This window comes from Genypterus blacodes, unplaced genomic scaffold, assembly GCF_046128005.1.
Source record: "Genypterus blacodes isolate CSIRO-AG114 ecotype Tasmania unplaced genomic scaffold, CSIRO-AGI_Gbla_v1 ptg000053l_1, whole genome shotgun sequence".
NCBI lineage: Eukaryota > Metazoa > Chordata > Actinopteri > Ophidiiformes > Ophidiidae > Genypterus > Genypterus blacodes.
In genome coordinates, this window is record NW_027466865.1 from 1,184,563 (window position 1) to 1,202,606 (window position 18,044).

Below are 18,044 nucleotides of genomic sequence, written 5' to 3' on the forward strand. Positions count from 1 at the left end.
GAGTGGTACTACAAGCGAAATCTCCATCGACGAGGATTAGTTATCACCCTAACATTTACGAACCGAAACAGTGAGAAACGGCCCAAAGTCAATCAGAGTTTAGGATGCAGGGGCGGAAGCAATATTTTTTTACGGTTATTCAAAAAATGAATTACTTGCGAGTGGGCTTATTTTTCTTTTCTTTTTTTATAAAACATTTTCAACAGTAATACATTTACTTTAATGGGGAAATAGCCCAAGCATATTTAGCCAAGAGATTATAAAAAGATGCAATTTGTATCTGGATTAAAAAATAGTTTTGATTATTGCTTCTTCTTCTTCTTTATTCAACTTCTTCAAACTATTATTATTATTATTATTATTATTATTATTATTATTATTATTATTATCCATTTGGGGCTGTATATTAACAAGAAATATTTGCCATGGCTCGTTCTCGATTTTTTGAAAACGTGCATATTTCTGCCTCGTGGTGGCAGTGCAGCCCTCTTATTCTGTAAGCAGCTCCGATTGACCAACAGTAGAATTAGAGTTTTGTCACGTGACGCATCAGCGTGCTTCCCATCTGTAAAGGCTCTGTAAAGTAAAAACAATGATGTCCTTTGAAGATCTAATAACAATATTTCAAGACTGCAGGATCTGTGACGACCAAACAGCTGCTAATGACAATTTGGAGCGCTTCATTGATAAACTGACTGAATCCTCCAGGTTGGTATTTAATCACAGCTTACACATTTAAATTCACTGCTTATCCAGTATCATATTTTCTCAATGTTGTGTAATGTGTTTGGGTGCACGAATAGGTGTAGCAATAAAAGGATTAAGGAGCGTTGTTTAGACGAGGCTGTCCAGCTGCTGAGACAGATTCCAGATGTTTTGGAGGAGCACTATCTACTGCTTGTTGTCAGAGTCCTCATCTCCCTGCAGCTCCAGATGGTCAGCATCTCTACAGCTAGCCGCAAGCTGGACCAGGTCAGCCCCTTTATCTGTTCGGATTGAATTTAATGCTTAAAGAGGCAACCTGCTGAAACTTTGTGTCCTCTTTGCAGATGTTACAACATGTGGCAAAAGTGGACCACCAACTGGTCTTTAGAGAGATCCATCACTGTTTGACCTCCATAGTCGACACTGACCAGGTACAGAGAACACCGTTTGCTGCTGCTTAACAGTTTATTTGTATAATACACCTATAAATACGTTTTTTTAACCCTTTTCAGATATTATCTATTGAGGATCTACAGAGAGGTCGGTGTTGGCTAAAATGACATTATATCACTGTGTTACTGCTGTCATACTTTACATGTAATCTTTTTGTTTTCTTCCCTTTTTCAGCCTGCACATTTCTGGAAGACAGCACTGTTGGTCGAGAGGCATGGCGGGTGTTATATCCATCCTTGCTGAATAAATTGGCAGAGTTCCTCCCCATTGTCCTGCAGCAAGACAGTCTGAGAGATGGACCGCTGTGTTACATCGCTGTTAAGGCAGATAGAATAGATTCTTTCATAATTGTTTTTCTGTGTGCGCTACGCAAATTGCAATGATTTCTTTGTGTTTGTTAGACATGTTAAGTGCATCTCTGTGACTGACCGGAGACCTCTGATCTGGACAGGTGTGTTTGCAGATGTTTCAGCTGTTGCCTGGTGAAGTGGGTCCTCTTGTCTGGGACAAGGGCCTTGGGAGCCCAGCAGTGCAGCAGATCCTGCAGTCTCTCATGGACATAATCCTCGGACAGGTCACTCTCACTCTCACTTAAAAGTAGTCACATACTGAAATTATAATTAAACTCTAATGTCGTTGCTCATCATCTGCTGTGTCTTTGTTCTATTACAGTGCTGTAACAGGGACACTCGGCTGTTGGCAGGTACTGCTGTGACCATGCTGATCAACACATCAACAGACAGCAGAACTGGAGGAGCTGCTGCTTTCAGTCTGCTACAGGTCTTCCATCCAGGCATGTCACCCCCACAACACCACAAGCATTTAGAAATATACTGTGTGTATATGACGTGAGAAACAAATGCCATAAAGTGAATAATTGCTGCTCTTGCCTACAGATCCCTTGCTGCTGACTGTTGGCGACCTCCAGGTGCAGTGCAGCCCCAAAAAGGATGGAGGTGTGGACAGGCTGGCAGTGATCAGGGGCCTTCTGACCTGCTGCCGACCCCAAATCTTGCTCAGTTCTTATGTGGACGACACAGAGGTGAACACATTTAACCACCATGTTTGACCTTTTATATGTTCTGTCCTTTTTTCTTTCTTTGTTACAAATCCATCGTTTCTGATTTTCCAGACGTGTTTATTGCTGAGAGGTTTGTTTCCTCTGCTTTTTGCTTTGTGCGAGGAGAAGCTGGATTGCCATTATTCTGCCTTTGAAGGTGAGTAACGTCCACAGTTTTTTAGCTCTTTCCTTAAATCATCAAAATCACCTTTTCATATATGACATGTTGCAGTGTTGACACTATGGCTGAAGAAAGTCAAAGAATGTCTGGCTGATATCTGGAAGATGACACGCGTTCGCCTTCTACCGGATGATGGCAGCCTGCAGCAACAGCTTGTTCACATTATCTGGACCAATGCTGAAAGCCCTGTGAGTTTAACTAACTTCAGTCAAATCAAACATGAACAAGTTCCATTGCCTTTTTGTCAAAATCCTCTGATAAATTGAAAGATGTATTCCAGTAATCAGTTGGTCTTATTATGCACTGGCAGGTAGAGGGCATGTCTGAATTTGTGCGCGGTGCCTTCAGTCTGCTGTTGGACATCTACAAGATGGACTGTGAGCAGTTTGCTGACCCAAAGAAGACTCTTTATTCTACTCTGCTTCAGCATATCACCAAACTCCCATGGGAAGCCAAAGCCAAATATCCTCCACTTTGTGCTCTACTTCCATATGTAGGCACTGACATGGTGAGGATTAATGGGAATTCCAGCATTGATGTACTGTAGTCAGGTTTGTTGATAATGATGTTGATCCACGTTTGTGTTCTAATCCATCAGGTGCTGGATCAATATGCTGAAATCCCCAGTCACCTCCTGAAGTGCTTGTCGACCAATCACCTATCGCCGTACGCAACAGAGCTTTACAAGTGTTTCATCCAGCAGCAGAGGCGAGAGCTGTGCGACCAGTGCGACTCACCTACCGAGCTCCATCTGGCCAATCGGTGGGCAAAGCGTTGGCAGTCCTTCCTGCTTGAGGCGTTGATGTCTGATGTGGCCCTTCTGCAAAACAACAGCTCCACTCAATTATTACCCTGTACATTACAAGTCTTCCCCTCCGCCGTGGAGCCTTTGCTGGTCTCCTTGGATCCGGTCACTCCTGGCCACCTTCATGCATGGGCCTGCATAGTGAGCTCTCATCGTGCTACAACTGGAGGCTCCCCGTGGGCTCTTCAGGGTGGCTCAGCGCTCCATACCCTCCAGTTAGCTCTGGGATCTGCCGAGGACAAAGTCCGCCTCGCCGCTCTTAACCTCCTCTGCTGCAGTCAGAAGACGAAGGACACTCCGTCCCCCGAAGAGCTGTCACTAATGAAGACGTTTATTCCTCAAAACCTTAACTGTGACTCGTCACCTTTTCGCCAGCATTTTCAGGCCGGAGTGAAGAGGTTTGTGGTTCGTATCAGAGACGGCTGCTTGGCACATGTCAAAGCACAAAAAGGCAAAAAGAAGGATGGTGCCGACTCAGAGAGGGCAGATGTCATACTGGACCAGGGAATAGGTGAAATTGAGATACTGATACTGAATATGCAATGTCTGTCAGAACTTTGTGATGTGAGTTTTTGATCAAGGTTCAATCCTGGCTTGCCATTTTATAGGTTTTGTGGAGTGGTTGAACCAGCTTCCTTACTGTTATCTGGCCTCTGGACATAGTTTCCAGCGGAAGAAGACTGCGTTGCTGTTACTCGCTGCAGTGCTGGAGACCTGCACAGACACCTGGAGTCCAGAGAGAAAGAAGGGGCAACCTCCAGGTCAGCGCCAGAGGTCATGATGATACCTGTCCGGTCATTTGCATCGTGGGTCTTCAATAACCGACATCTCTTTTTTTTTGCAGCAAATATGGGGTCTCTTATAAATTATGCCAGGCAAAGAGGACAGTGGAATTTCTTCTGCAGGACAAAACAGCTGCTCCTTCTCAGTTGTTTGGAAGATTCTACCAATGAGGTAATGCAAACTCAGCATGAATCCCATGTGTTTGTTTCCTAGTTGGATAAGTGGGTGAAGATACAGCTTTTGTTTTGGACAGATCCGGGAGCTTTCTGCAGGATTACTGTTGAGATTCTTCCCGCCTAGTTTCTCAGATGATATTGCCGCCGTGCTGGTCAGGCGAACCAAACAGCTTCTGTGCAGGCCTCGGGTGCAGGAGGGTCAGATGGGAGCGCTGATGATCAAAGTCCTGCTCCAGAAGTAAGCACACTGGCTCCTACACATCCACACAGTCGTTGTATGTTACAGACATGAAGGAAAGGGGGTAATGATGTTTTTTTAACCCCTAGATCACATGACCAGTCTGTGGACCTCTGGCTGAACAGTAACATTACCGACAGCAAAGTAAATAACTCCAAGACCTCCTGCGTAGTGGGATTCCTGGTGACGGAGCTGCAGGAGCACTACACCACAGCCAAGAATGACATGATGCTTGCAGCCAGAACCAAACCTATACACAGTGAGCCCGAAGATCTTCAACCCAACTACAACAACTGCAAACGATCAAACCTTATATAAAGCATTTAAATTCTCCAAATCCTCTCCTGATTTGTGTTTTAGGTGTGCTGAGTGCCCTTCAGAGGTGTTTACTTGAGCCACCCAGCAGAGTCTGTGACATACTCGACCGCAGCTTAGCCACAGAGTTGCTTGGCCTGCTGGAGAACATCTCTCTGCTTCTGCTGGGTGTGCTGTGTGGAGCCCAGGAAACTCCAGCTGAGGAGAAGGGTAATGACTGATCTGCTGGAGAGATGCTGGTTTAGAGATGGACACTACATTTCAGACTCCTTACAGCATTGTGTGTGTGCCTGCTGTGCTCCTCTCTGTGGTAGATGTCCCTCCTTCTTTCAGTGACATGGGGAATGCCATCAGCTCTCTGATAGCCCAGACGTGTGGGGGGAGTCAGGGGGATATGGAGGAGTGTGTCCTGTTATCTGAAGAGCACAGCTTAGTTCTGACATGTTGCTGGGTCTCCCTCAAGGTAAATGGGATATTAATCACTATTGAAATGAACCATTGGGATGATAAGAACCTGACAAAACATTTTAATATTCTAAATATTTCTGAATTGCATGTGTATATTTCTCCCTACTACATGCTTTCTGTGTTTTTCTTCACAAGGAAATAGGAATATTCTTAGGTTCTCTGGTGGAGAAAGTTCTTGCCGAATCCAAACCGACAAAGTGCCTTCTAAGAATAGAAGAGCTAACGCGATCATCAAAAATTTTCAAGGATATTCTTCTAAAATGCCGTCACTGGGTAAGATTTGTACATGCATGCAGGTGTGGAGTCCTACTACATCAGCGCACTCACGTGCTTCACTGAAAAACCTGTCTGTCTTCACCAGGGGGCAGTAGAGGGATGCTGTGTAGGCTTCATCAAGTTCTGTGCCTCCCTGCTAAGCAGTAGTGATCCAGAGTTTAGGGAGATCCCAACCCTCATGCTGAAACAGGTGAGCTGTAACTGCCATGTTTAAGCCATGAGTGTCAGGAAGTCAGAACAGAGCAGAAATATTCCCTCTCCCATCTCTGAAGGGATTACAGGTTCTGCAGTCTCCTCGCTCTACATCTGTGACCCGGCGGGCTGCTGGGTTGCCGATGCTCATCCTGTGTGTTCTGTCAGCGGAAGAAGCAAGTAAAGCCCGACCTCTGTTAGCCAGCAGCATTCATACTTTACTGGAGACGGCCAGAACCCCGCTAGCTCCCCGCTGGGACCAAACACTGGACCTACCACAGGTTTACTGTCAGACACAAATGGAATATTGCACTATAAAACCAGAGATGTTTCAAAATATCAACCGTATGTTATCTCTAACAGTCTACCCCTCCCTGACAGGTGTGTGCAGTTCACACTCTGGAGGCCCTGGTACGCAACTCTGGACTGGGAGTAGCTGTGCTTCAGTTTGCCTCGGCTGTCACCATCTTGTCCCTCACGCTCCTCAGTTCTCCCTGCTGGGCCATGAGGAATGCTGCTCTGCAACTTTACAGTAAGACATTGTGCTATATTTCAGATTGAACCACAGATGTCTGATGGCTGTAAGGTGTTCCAATAAAATCACACAATCTTATTCCTTTTTGTTTGTGTAAAAAGTCCATCTTCCATATTTTCATCAATAAATGAAAGGAACCCTTCTTCAGAACGAGCAAGCGCATGTTGCTTGTACTGAACACTTCAGAACTGGTACAATATGAACTAATAACACCAACTCAAATTCATTTCCAGGTTCTCTGTGCTCACGCATGCTTGGCCAGAGGCCCAGTGGGGAGGAGGGCAGTCCTGCCCAGCATGGCATGTCTCCCGCTGCCTTCTTCTTCCACTACGCTGCGCTTCAGCCCTTCCTCCTGGGTGAGCTGCAAGGGGCAGCACAAGACCTCCAGGGACCATCAGCGGAGGCCAGACTCCACCTCCAGCCCTCGCTCTACCCTGTCCTGACTCTGTTAGCACAACTCCAGCCTGGTGTCCCAGACTCAACAGGGTGATTACTATTTTGAGATCACTGTAGGAAAGTTTGCTCAGGCATAATATTTCAGATTTGGCTCATGTAATTTATTAAATCTCCATATTGAATCTTTCTAATTGCCTTCTCTGGTTTTCTTGTCCCAGGTCTTTGTCACATTTCCTGACCCCTTTACTCCAGCTGGCTGCCAGTCCCATTTACAGCGTGAGAACGATGGCCTCCAAGGCTTTGGTTGCTATGACTCCCCCCTCAGAGTATATGAACATCCTTATCCGACTGACAGCAGATCTGCCTAACGCACGGGAGCGCTGTAGCCACAACCGGCTACATGGGCAGCTTCTGCAGATCAAAGCTGTTGTACACAGAGCTCTCTGCTCAGACAGGTGAGACTGAAAACAACTGCTTCATCCATTGGTCACACTGTTTCAGGCTTTGAAGTCCTGGTGGGTTTCTGTTCACAGTGCTCCCTCAGCTGACCTGTGTGAAGTGCTGAGCAGGGTGGACGCTTCACTGTGGTTGGCAACTGGAGCTCAACGCTGCCCCCTTGTGAGCGCGGCCTACTTGGGAGTGGCTGAATCCCTGAGAAAACGTTCTTGTGAGGCCTACCTGAACAAGCTCAGTGACTTACTAATGTATGAGCTCCAGACGCCTCAACATGGGCTGCAGGTGCGGGTCTGCTTTCCAACAGAGAAATGAATGAATCGCTGCACACTGTTTTTGAAGCTATATGTATGTTACCTCCACAGATTGGACTGTCAACCTTCCATCAAAGAGCCGTCCAGTTTCTGTGTGCAGACGTAAGGTGGGCGCGGCAAATTTGGGACAACTTTTCTAGGTCAAGCAGCGATCTGAGGCTGACATTGGTGACCTGGGTGGTGGATGGGCGGAGCTTGCAGGAGACCAGTTTGAAAGAGCTGATCCAGAGGGTGCTGCAGGTGAGACATATACTGCTTCTGAGACTTAAGTATATAAGCCTATAAACCTTCCGAAACCTGCAGAGCAGCTTTCAATATAATGACCTCAATAGAGCACAATGTGAGGAAATTGGGCAAGTAAAGAATGGCTTAAATAAAATGCCATCTAAGGCTACAATCAGTCTGGACTTGGCCCCTATCACAAGAAAGGGTGTGTATATTAGCTATTATGTTCTGTAATCGAGCAGAGTTACACAATCATAGTGAAGTCAAGGATATCCTTTGTTTTATTCTTTGGTGTGGAAAAAGTTCATGGAGGTTCTTTGAGATACACACCCCAACATGTTACAGTAGGGAGTGTTCTATGTTCAGTACGTCCTGCTGTGTTCATATCGTTCTTTGTAGTTGTAATTAGTTTGATAAGATGTGATTTATTTAAGTAGTAGGCACAAAGTAACTGCTGTTCATGTGACTTATCCACCATCTAATTGCTTGAAAGTTCTTGTAACATTACCATTGTTCTCTGTGTCCAGGCAAACCTGAGAGAGGCGTTGTTGAGCTGCTGTGTGGAATACCGCAGCACCTACCTAGCAGCCCTGGTACGAGTGATGGCAGGAGGCGAGTCGCCTTTACTTCAGGATCCTCCTCAATCTGCCTCACTGGAAGAGCCGGTTGTGCGTGATTGTCTGGAGATGTTGCTTAGCGACCTGGAGAGCCAGAGTGGCGGGCCAGAGTTCCTGTCTCACGCTCTGCAAGCTGCCAGCCTGCTGCTCTCCCACAGGTCTGACTCCAGGTTTTTAACAATTTTCTTGCTTTGCGCATGAATGCAGAATCGATCCTGGAATAATGACCGACGTTATTCTCTGTCTGCATCAGTGATGACATGTCAGTGATCCAGCGCTGGTGTACCATCCTGGAACATCAAGGGTCTCCAGAGAGCCCTGAAGAGCTCAGATTGGCCTGTGGTGAAGCTCTGTGTCTGGCTGGAGTTCTGCTTATGAGAAGAGGACTGAGCGCACACAGCACTTTGGCAGACTTTAGGATCAGGTACAGAGATTTACCAAGTACGCTTATTATTATTATGATAAATAATCAACTGATGCTTTACCGGTATATATATTCAATCTTTCTTGTACAGGTTGATCAACACAGGCCTTTACCTGCTGCAGGACCAAAGTCAGCAGGTGAGGATCAAAGCAGCTTGTTTCACCTCCATGGTGCATCAGGCCATTAGAGGAGGAGGACAGAGGAGCGTCTACCTGATGCAGGTCAACCAGGCAATGCCCCTCCTCCTGGACCTCCTGCTGGTTGAGTGCTGGGACACTTCTGGCACTTTAGAGGTGCTGTTGTGTCACCTGCCTCCGCCTGACCTCAGATCTTTGCTGAGAGACGCCTCAGAGACAGGGTTCGTGTCCTTGCTTGATCAGTGCTCTTATACAAACATAGCAGTCCTCACATGATGTTTGTGTTGCTCAAGATTTGTTATTTTGTATTCAGGTGTGCCAGCCTGTATGAGCAGGATGAAGCAAATGTGTTTGCAGAGCCATCTGTGATGTCTGCACATCTGCTCCCCAACCTACTGCAGATGGAAGAGAAATCCCATAAATCCTCCCACTTAGCACAGAGCCTAATTGTTTGGGCCAAAAAGAGCACCCCACAGGTGCTAGACAGCCTTGCAGTATGCAAAGAACTTCTGCCAGGTAGCACACTTGGTTTCGCTCATGATTAGGATATGATTCATGATGTATTCTAAATGGTTTGTCATATGATATGATTTATTTGCTTTCCAGGTGAGGTGTTGACGCCGGTCTGGCTAGCTCTTCTCATGGATCCTCGTTTCCATAGCACCCTGTGTGGCCTCTTCACTAGGGCTGCCCTCCTCCTCAGGCTGGTGAAAACGTCCGATACACACGCCCTTTGTGATCCTATAGCCCTGCACAAGAATATGCTGGACACTTTTAGGGTTTTTGGTCAGAACGGTGTCCATTTCCCCCCGGCTTTAACAGCTGCTGTGGCGGGAGACCTGCCACTATGAGACAAGATCTTTCTGGACATTCAATGAATAAAGGTTCATGAGGCCCAGCACCATATAATTACTACTTTTTTTTGCATCTGTAATATTTGTAGCAATGCAGTGCTGATGTTGTGGCACAGCAACAATGAGCAGGCAGACCAATAACCTAAAGTAAAATATAAGCCTTATGACCAAAGCCAGTAAAATCCATACATACATGTATCCATCCATACATTACTGCACCTATATAAATAACACTGTTGTTAGTGCTTAAGGAAAACAGTATAGTGTTGGATGAGATGTGCTTGCTTGCTTCTTTATGTAGACATTAGAGTTGCTTGAACAAGCTGCAGAAATGGCCCTAGGTCTTCTGTACGATCACCCATCAGCCAGAGCAAGATGCACACTCAGAGAGAGCAGTGGCTCTGTTCTGTTACTGTAGTAACTCAGATGGCTGATGTAATGCCGCAGTGTCTAGGGAAATTGCCTGCTTGGTGCCCAGCAGGGGTATATACTGTATGCTGTAATGCTCCATTAGAGGCCCTCTGCCTGGATAAGTGTCCATTTTCCAGCCACATGGGGGCTCAAGATGATTGACCAGATCTGAGTTGGTGGTTGCTCCGCAGCAGACCGCACACAAGAGCATCTTACATCATCACATTACCCACCACTTCCATCAGATACCAGGAAGAAAGTAAAAGCTGCTAAGTTCTCTCACCGACACACACAATGTTTCAATATATCAACTGGCTGAAAATGGAAACTATCGATACATTGTTAACATCTGTATGTAAACCAGCAGTATTAGTTGTATTTTTATACTATATGTTTTCCTTTAACCCATGTGGACATAAACACTGGTTAGAAAAAAAACAAAGATTCACATCACCACAGGTGGTTCTTGTCAGGAACACGAAGCACAATGTTAATTCAAGGTGTTCCTAAATAAATGAAAGTCATGGGACAAACTGTCCCTGGATCACAATGTATTTAACCTAATGGATCAACATCACGCAGGGAGTTGACCCATTTAAGAACAAAATCGAGAAAATGTGGCTTTATATGTGACCTATTGACATATATTGAATACAAAGACACAAGAATCTAAGCGAGCGACGTACCAAAGATTCTGGCTACTGCTTTGGCAGAGTTTGTGAATCATGTTATTGAAAGCAATGCTGAAAAAAGGCTAAAAGTTAATGAAGCTGGAAAATAACCATCTGGCCTTGTAAACGCCTTCATTCCTGAGGCTGCTGGGTGATGCTCTTCAGGCTTTTAGTGAGCTTGTGCTCTTCTAATTCAATGATTAACCATAGCAGGTTGGAATAAGGCCATAGTGTGTGTGCGTGTGTATGAGTGCACATGAATACACAACACCTGTGCACCACATGGGGCATGACAAATGTGTTTTTCCACTGATGTATCACAAGTAACTTTAAACGATAGAAAATGGATTTGCAGTAAGGAAATGTTGCAAATCATAATGTAAATAAATGAAAGATGTTATGTACATTTTTGTATTTTTAAGACTTGTATAAATTAAAATTATGTCGGTGGTATTCTACAGAAATGCCTCTTTCAATGCTGCTTTCTAAAGTTTGACTGCTGCACCATATATTGTAAGGATTATGTAACAATATAACAATACGAACAGTGGAAAATACAAAGAAATTCATATTAAAACTGAGCAGTGGAGACTCCATCTCCTGTTCTAGACCAACTTCCCTGAAACCATCAACATCCGTTTTATATGGCTCAGTTCCAGATGTGTGCTAAAGCCATCCAGCCTTTTCTCCTGCTTTTCACCAAACGCTGTGTGTTTGTACTGGTTAGTGCCTGAATGCAGCGTAAGCATCTGTTTGGAAAGTGGGTGAACACTGATTGAGTCGTGCACCGGCTGCTCGCTTTACTAGTTGAGCAACAATAGCTCAGGGGCCTGTGTGTTTACAGAGTACAGTGCACTGAAGGCTTGTCAGTGACTGAAGTTAGAAAAACAAGCCTTGTGGTGGAGAAGAGCAGGGGATGCCTGGGAAAGATTGCCTGAAAGATTGCCTGGAAGATTGCCTGGAAGGTTTGGGAGAGTTCCGACTCTATAACTGGATGGGGGATAAAATTGGATACTGATGACTCACTGTGTTTGTAAAAGCAAAGCTTCAGTAGTTTTATCAGAGAGAACAAATTCAGATGAACTCCTACAAAAGTACGATTTGGATCACTGGATAATCATCAATATTATCATGATACCTACATAGTACATATTGATATATACATGTTGCTCTGTACATCACTATAGTATTTCCTCTTGGTTACAATTTCCTTTATCTGCTTAAAATGTTACAAATATGGCTCTTACACATGCTCATTTCACATTATTGACTTGTTTTGTCTGTTGTTCAATTCATTTTTAGGTGTGAACTCTTTGCCTGCACCTAGTCCATATTTGGTCTGAAGCATTCAGTATTTACAACACATTAATGGGGATTGTCACTGATCAAGTAAATCAAGTCTTTATAGCAAACTACAAATAGATTATATCCATGGAAAGTGTTTATCTTGGCAAGTAAGAGGAGCAGAAAAGTGAATAATGATTATTGTAGTAACACTTATATACATTTTGAAACCTTCTAGGTAAAACAACTCTGCCTCTGTGTATGAGAGTGTGTGGGTGTGTGTTGTGAAGGCTTTGGACTTGTGAGGCTTTAGGACCCTGAGGTTGCACTGCATAGGGCAGGTCCTCCTCCTCCCACAGAAGGCTGTTTACAAGAAAGCTGAGCTGAGACAAAAACAAGGGCTGGGACGTCAGTGAGAGGAGCAGTGTGTCTGATACTTCAGCACAGGCTCCGTTTTTTGCTCCATTTCAAACATTTTGTTCACATTTTCATGTGTCTTTGGGAGGAAGACCTTCAGTATGTTTTCATCTTCTTTTAATCCATCCCATCAGCTTTGCAAAATGCTGTTTTCTTTGCACTTTGTTCTCTTGAGTGTTGCATTTATGGACAGCAGTGCATCAAATGCTGAAGGTAATACAATACATTATTATGTACTCTCCTGCATAATTAATGTCTTTATATTTGTCTGATTATTTAATCTGTGCTTGCATACATTCATTGTCATGTTATGAATTGCGACGCATTAACACGGATGTAGTACACGCATGCAGCAGCCTACATATCTGTGATCACGTGTGTTCTGTTCTTCCAGAATGTGTGCGATCCAACGGTGCGGAGTACAGAGGAAAACAACAGAGCTCCTCTTCAGGTCTAACCTGTCTGATGTGGACCAATACCACTAGAGACTATGATGTCAAAAGCCAAACTGATTCACAGACAGGTAAAGTGTCTGATCAGATCAAATTAAAACGTCAATAAATGTGTTTAACTGAAGGATAAAGTGTGATTCTGCTGTCTGTTCTGGTGCCCTGCTGTGTTACACCAATCATGAAACACTTTTAGAAATAGGAAAGTTTGTTATTTTGTTGAGGATGTACAGTGACTAATTACAAAGTTGTTTTTTACAACACACTTTTCAGCCTGAGCTCATTAGCAAACTGTCCTTTTACAGTGCATTCTTTAATGGACCAGCTGCTGGGTCCCTCCTTTGTGTTCATGGGAGCTTGTTCATTGTGGTGTGATGGAGTCGTGTTAAAGATTAATGAATCCAGGCGTCCAGACAGACAGAAAAACAGACAGACACACAGAGTGATGAGTGTTTTTCCATGTGGCCTCACTAACAGATTTGAGATGTTTTTCCTCTTATCTCCTGAAGGAGTTGGCGATCACAATTACTGCCGGAATCCAGATTCGGCTGAGAGGCCTTGGTGCTATATCACAGGCCCGGATGGGACGGTGCAGAGGCAGTTCTGCTCTATTGACGGTTGCAAAGGTTAGTTCCTGCATATGAACACTAAATATATATATTCACCTATTGTACAAAGTAATGGACGGCTGTATTTTTGTCAAAAGCGTACGTGAATAAGTCATACTATAATAAGTCATTTTTCAAATTTCAGTGACAAATAAAAAAAAGATAACTCCATAACTTTTAAAATCGTATCAACTATTCTCTGCCCCAGTGGAAGTGTGACAAAGAGAAATAATGAGGTGAAGTTTCTGTGGCTGAATGTTCCAATTAGTCAACAAATATTGCAAAATACTTGGTGAGAGTAGATACAGCCGAGCCTGGAACTCACTTTAATGCTCAACTTCAAATGCTCACTGGAGACAGAACTCTGTTATTTTTGCTGGAGCTGTGTTTTTCCATTAATTTTATCCCCCAGCAGGTTATTCGATCAGAGTTGAGTTTCCTCCACTTTGCCTTTTGTTTCCTTTTGTTTTTGTCCAGAAGCCAACTAGTCTCTCAATAACAAAGCCCCCAAAAAGTCTTAAATCATAGGGCAGCTTCAACATGGGCCACGCCCCAAAACGCAGCTGATTGGTCAGAGGGGAACAGTCTCTGCTCAGAGACGGAGCACAATTGGCTGCTTCCTAACTGTGCCACTTTAACTTCACGCCCTTAAACTCGAGCAGAGTCAGTAAACAACTTCTTTGGGGGAGGTGAATCTGAAGGAGTTGGAGTGCACGTGTCGAATGTTCTTGTCTGGAGAGAGCTAGGGACAAGCGCGTGAGCCAGTTCATGCCAAACACATTAATCTCTCCTAATGATTCCCTGCAACCCGAAACCATGCAGATGCTCGATTATTCATTAAGTCGAAGTATAAACAGCTTTATCAAACTTTTGTATCAACATGAATACTATTACTACGAGTCTCAATACCCTGCAGCATAAAATAACATCAATAAAACTTAAAGCCAGAAGAAAATTCTAGTTCGATCAATGATTCTGTGCCTACTAAATGAAGAATACATTCTGGATAAGATGATGGAATGAGCATCCAGTCTGATTTGACGTGGATATGCATGCATTCAAATTAAAATGGACAGAAATGTGTAGTATGGTAAAACACTTCTTAAGGCTTTAATCCGAACAAAAAGCAGGAATTTGGTGGCTGACTGAGATAAAAAATTAGTTAAATTTATGTTTGTGTGATGCTACTAAAACCTAAATAACAGCCTGACTTGTAACGTTTCCACATGTAAATATGATTTCTGCTGTTTCATTGTGTCTTTAGAGCAATCAGCCACTCTGAAAGCAACGCTCAACCTCCAACAAACAACTCCTCAGCTGGAGAGTTTTGAGACGGCTAAGTCGGGATCAGCTCAGGGCGAAGTTGCGGCAGTGCAGCCAGTTATGGGAATCAGCCAGCGGGCTCGTGGAGGATCCAAACAGAAAAAGGACCTTGGCACCCTAGGTATGTTGTAGCTGACCTTCCATTTTTTTATCATGCAAACAGGATGTTCTGTTCAGTTTGTAACCTCCTATGTTTTCTTTCTTTCCCAGGATATGTCCTTGGCATCCTCATGATGGCTGTTATCATCCTCCTTGGAGTGGGCATCACATTGGGCTACTTCTATAAGAGGTCAGTATCTCCATCACAGCATGCCAGAAACAAAGCAGATGGTGTAAAGATGGAGGACATATCACTTTTCATTCTGCGAAAGAGGGAAACACATTATGTTATTGAAGGCAGCAGGATGTTCTAGTGGCTCTGTGTAATTTCTTGAGGCACATGGCAGCATGCGTGTTTAAAGGGAACTGGAGTGCTTCCTCTGTATATACTGTCAACAATATAGCAATGTAGGCAGCTTACACGTTTCCTCTCGACACGCACAACACAGGTTGCACAGAGATATGGCAGGAGATGAACATCCTGGAGTCTATTTTAAGCAATCTGTGTGAGCAGGCATGAGCGGTCATGGGAGACTGCACACTCACAGCAGTTGCAGCAGCACTGTGATGAAATTATGGCCCCAGTACAGTGGAAGGGAAGATCCTGTTTGGCACAGCACTGAATGAGCCTGATGGATCTTTATTTGGCAGTCAGATCTAATCAGAGCTTTGTTCTCTTTGTAGCTTTCCATTGTGCAAACAATGAGTGTATAGCTGTGTGCATTTTGTAAAATAATCATGCAACTGTAATCGTATCTTCTAAAACTTAAGCCATGAGTCTCCAGCAAAACATGGCTTGGTGCGGTGCAGTTTTTAAGCAGCCTCACCCTGCAACCCAGTTAAACGGAAACCACATTTCTGACGCTCCAGTGCACCTTCTGAATCTACTCTCAAGAGAACATTACATTACATTACGATTATTTGGCAGACGCTTTTATCCAAAGCGACTTACATTACATTACCACCCTTCGCAGAGGGGGGAGCAATTGAGGGTTCGGTGCCTTGCTCAGGGGCACCTCGGCAGGGACTCGAAACTGGCGACCCTCCGGTTCCCAGGCGGAAGCTCTACCCACTGAGCTACTGCCCCCCCAGTAGATTTCCTGTTTTGGCTCAGGATAAGCAGAAAGCAGGCCTCATGTTGTTTCTTGTCCACTGCTCCTTGCCAGTTCCCATGTTCCCTGTCACCATCTGTCCCTCCCTCTAACAGGCTCTGTTATCCCCACACAGTGAGATATTACTTAACAGTGGTTCAATTATAGCTTGCATCATGTTCGGTTAAATCCAGTATTATAGAATCACACTGAATCTCTGTCTGCGTGTGTGTTTGTGTGCGCAGTGGCCGTGACCTAAAGAAGCAGCACGATCAGCGAGTGTACGAGCGGGAGATGCAGAGGATCACGCTTCCCCTGTCGGCCTTCTCCAACCCCACCTGTGAGCTGGTAGACGAGAACACCATTGTAATCACAGCAGAGCACGAGATCACCCCCGTCCAGGAGGGAGTGGAGGGGGGTGACCCGCTCATGGGTCAGCAGGCTGGAACCCCAGGAGCCTGAGAACTCTCTGAGTCTTAATCCTCAAACGGGACTGGCATTGATTTTATTGGACAAAACACTTCCATCTGTTTTTCTCCTGTCCGCCTGAGTGTCTGCTTTGAAGCCCTGGGGGAAGTGAAGGAGACGCCTTAACTCCAAAGGCTTTGAGCAGATCTCTGTGTCCTCTGTGTCCCCTTTTCTTTGGTTTTTAAACATCGGGAAGTAGACACATAATGCACACAGATAAGGGCAACTAAAAACCTTCAGGGTGAATCTAATTGGTTGCTAGTTTTTGCTTAACTTATCTTTCTGAAGTACTCACTGAGGTCTTTGATAGCCATATTTTATACATTTGATATTGAAGTAAATATGGCCATTGGCAGCCCCTATGTTAACTTTGACTTCTCAGTGTTCATAACGCTGTGTGAGGAAGATACTTGCCTTCTTTGGTTGCTACTCAGAGATGTGGGCTGTGTTCTATGTTATGAACACGCCGCCCACAGGTAGATATTCACTGGTTGCTTCAAGTGTGGCGTGCACACAGGAAATGAGGGCGAGCATGTGTCTGAAAAAAGCCCCTCTGAGATAAGACGAGGGAGCCAGACGCAAAACAGTTCCTCTGAGTAAAACCAGAGATGGCCTTCCCGTGATACCTGTGAATGTATTTCCTTTTTGTTTTATACTCCGCTGGTTGAAATGACAGGCCAATGCAGCCGTGCAGGGCATGAGGCGATCTTTGGCAGACGTGAAAGGATACATGCCCTTTACTTCCACAGGTTAAGTAATGACAGGAAATGCAATGTGCTCTCCGGGAGCATGAGAGAGACAGACAGTAGGTTGTCCTCAGGAGACAATAGCACCGCCACCACACAGAAGAGACTAGGTTAATACAAAGCCTGAGGTCTGTGTTGGAAGTGCTGAAGCTTATGCCTTTGGTCAGATTCAAACATTTGAGATGCACTTAACTTGACACTTGCAATGGAGTCAAATAGAAACAGTCCAAAGTTTGGTGTTGCTTGCATGTATGTGGTTACCATTGTGTTTATTCTGTGATCCTCAAAAATCAAAATGGGGAAAATACATGACTGAAACAGAATCATCTTACACGGAAGCTTGTAGTTTTTCCTGCACCGTTCATTCTCAGTGTTTTACATCATTCCAGGGGATCATTTCTGTTAGTTTGCTGGATCTGCATGGTTTTGTTTTTGATTGCTGCTGTTATCTCATGTGCTGATTGAATCATATTCCTCATATCCAGTGTGTCCAAAATGAATTTAGTATGTGCATTTGTATGATTGGCAGATTTTGAAATAAAATGTAAAACCCAGACATTTGTTTGGGATGTGTTCTTTCTCATGACATCTATAGAGACGGGGCAGAGTTGTCTACATCAGAGTATTAGTGCTGTTTGTTTGGTGATGTTACACACCACCTCCCTCTGGTGGTAATGCTCAAATACATTACCATCCTCCTACAAGCTTGTTGAGACAGGTTGGTGCATTAATGCCAGGCTTACTTGCGCAAACAGGGAAGAAGAAACACTAAGTGAGCCAAAGAGCCAACACGAGAGGGAGAGGGACACACACACACACACACACACACACACACACACACACACACACACACACACACACACACACACG

At 44.5% G+C, this 18,044-nt stretch overlaps 3 protein-coding genes across 3 annotated transcripts; all 3 read left to right on the forward strand.

The window, feature by feature from the left end:
- The first annotated feature begins 547 nt into the window (after window positions 1-547).
- On the forward strand, window positions 548-2,010 carry LOC143001471 (uncharacterized). The gene is made up of 7 exons (XM_076151102.1): window positions 548-708; window positions 804-972; window positions 1,050-1,136; window positions 1,218-1,245; window positions 1,333-1,481; window positions 1,610-1,732; window positions 1,831-2,010. Exons 1-7 carry the CDS (start codon window positions 593-595, stop codon window positions 2,008-2,010), a joined length of 852 nt encoding a protein of 283 aa, XP_076007217.1. The 5' UTR covers window positions 548-592.
- Window positions 2,011-2,048: 38 nt separating this feature from the next.
- On the forward strand, window positions 2,049-11,279 carry LOC143001411 (tRNA (32-2'-O)-methyltransferase regulator THADA-like). Its single transcript, XM_076151015.1, has 24 exons — window positions 2,049-2,200; window positions 2,291-2,375; window positions 2,451-2,587; window positions 2,710-2,907; window positions 2,998-3,715; window positions 3,813-3,965; window positions 4,049-4,158; window positions 4,241-4,401; window positions 4,491-4,660; window positions 4,762-4,926; window positions 5,031-5,179; window positions 5,320-5,457; window positions 5,546-5,650; window positions 5,733-5,933; window positions 6,034-6,184; window positions 6,421-6,673; window positions 6,802-7,038; window positions 7,117-7,321; window positions 7,402-7,590; window positions 8,103-8,350; window positions 8,446-8,616; window positions 8,708-8,974; window positions 9,067-9,269; window positions 9,360-11,279. Exons 3-24 carry the CDS (start codon window positions 2,504-2,506, stop codon window positions 9,602-9,604), a joined length of 4,521 nt encoding a protein of 1,506 aa, XP_076007130.1. The 5' UTR covers window positions 2,049-2,200; window positions 2,291-2,375; window positions 2,451-2,503; the 3' UTR covers window positions 9,605-11,279.
- A 1,069-nt stretch (window positions 11,280-12,348) lies between these two features.
- Window positions 12,349-17,728, forward strand: pik3ip1 (phosphoinositide-3-kinase interacting protein 1). Its single transcript, XM_076150918.1, has 6 exons — window positions 12,349-12,603; window positions 12,785-12,913; window positions 13,349-13,465; window positions 14,712-14,891; window positions 14,981-15,059; window positions 16,206-17,728. Exons 1-6 carry the CDS (start codon window positions 12,492-12,494, stop codon window positions 16,420-16,422), a joined length of 834 nt encoding a protein of 277 aa, XP_076007033.1. The 5' UTR covers window positions 12,349-12,491; the 3' UTR covers window positions 16,423-17,728.
- The last annotated feature ends 316 nt before the right edge of the window (window positions 17,729-18,044 follow it).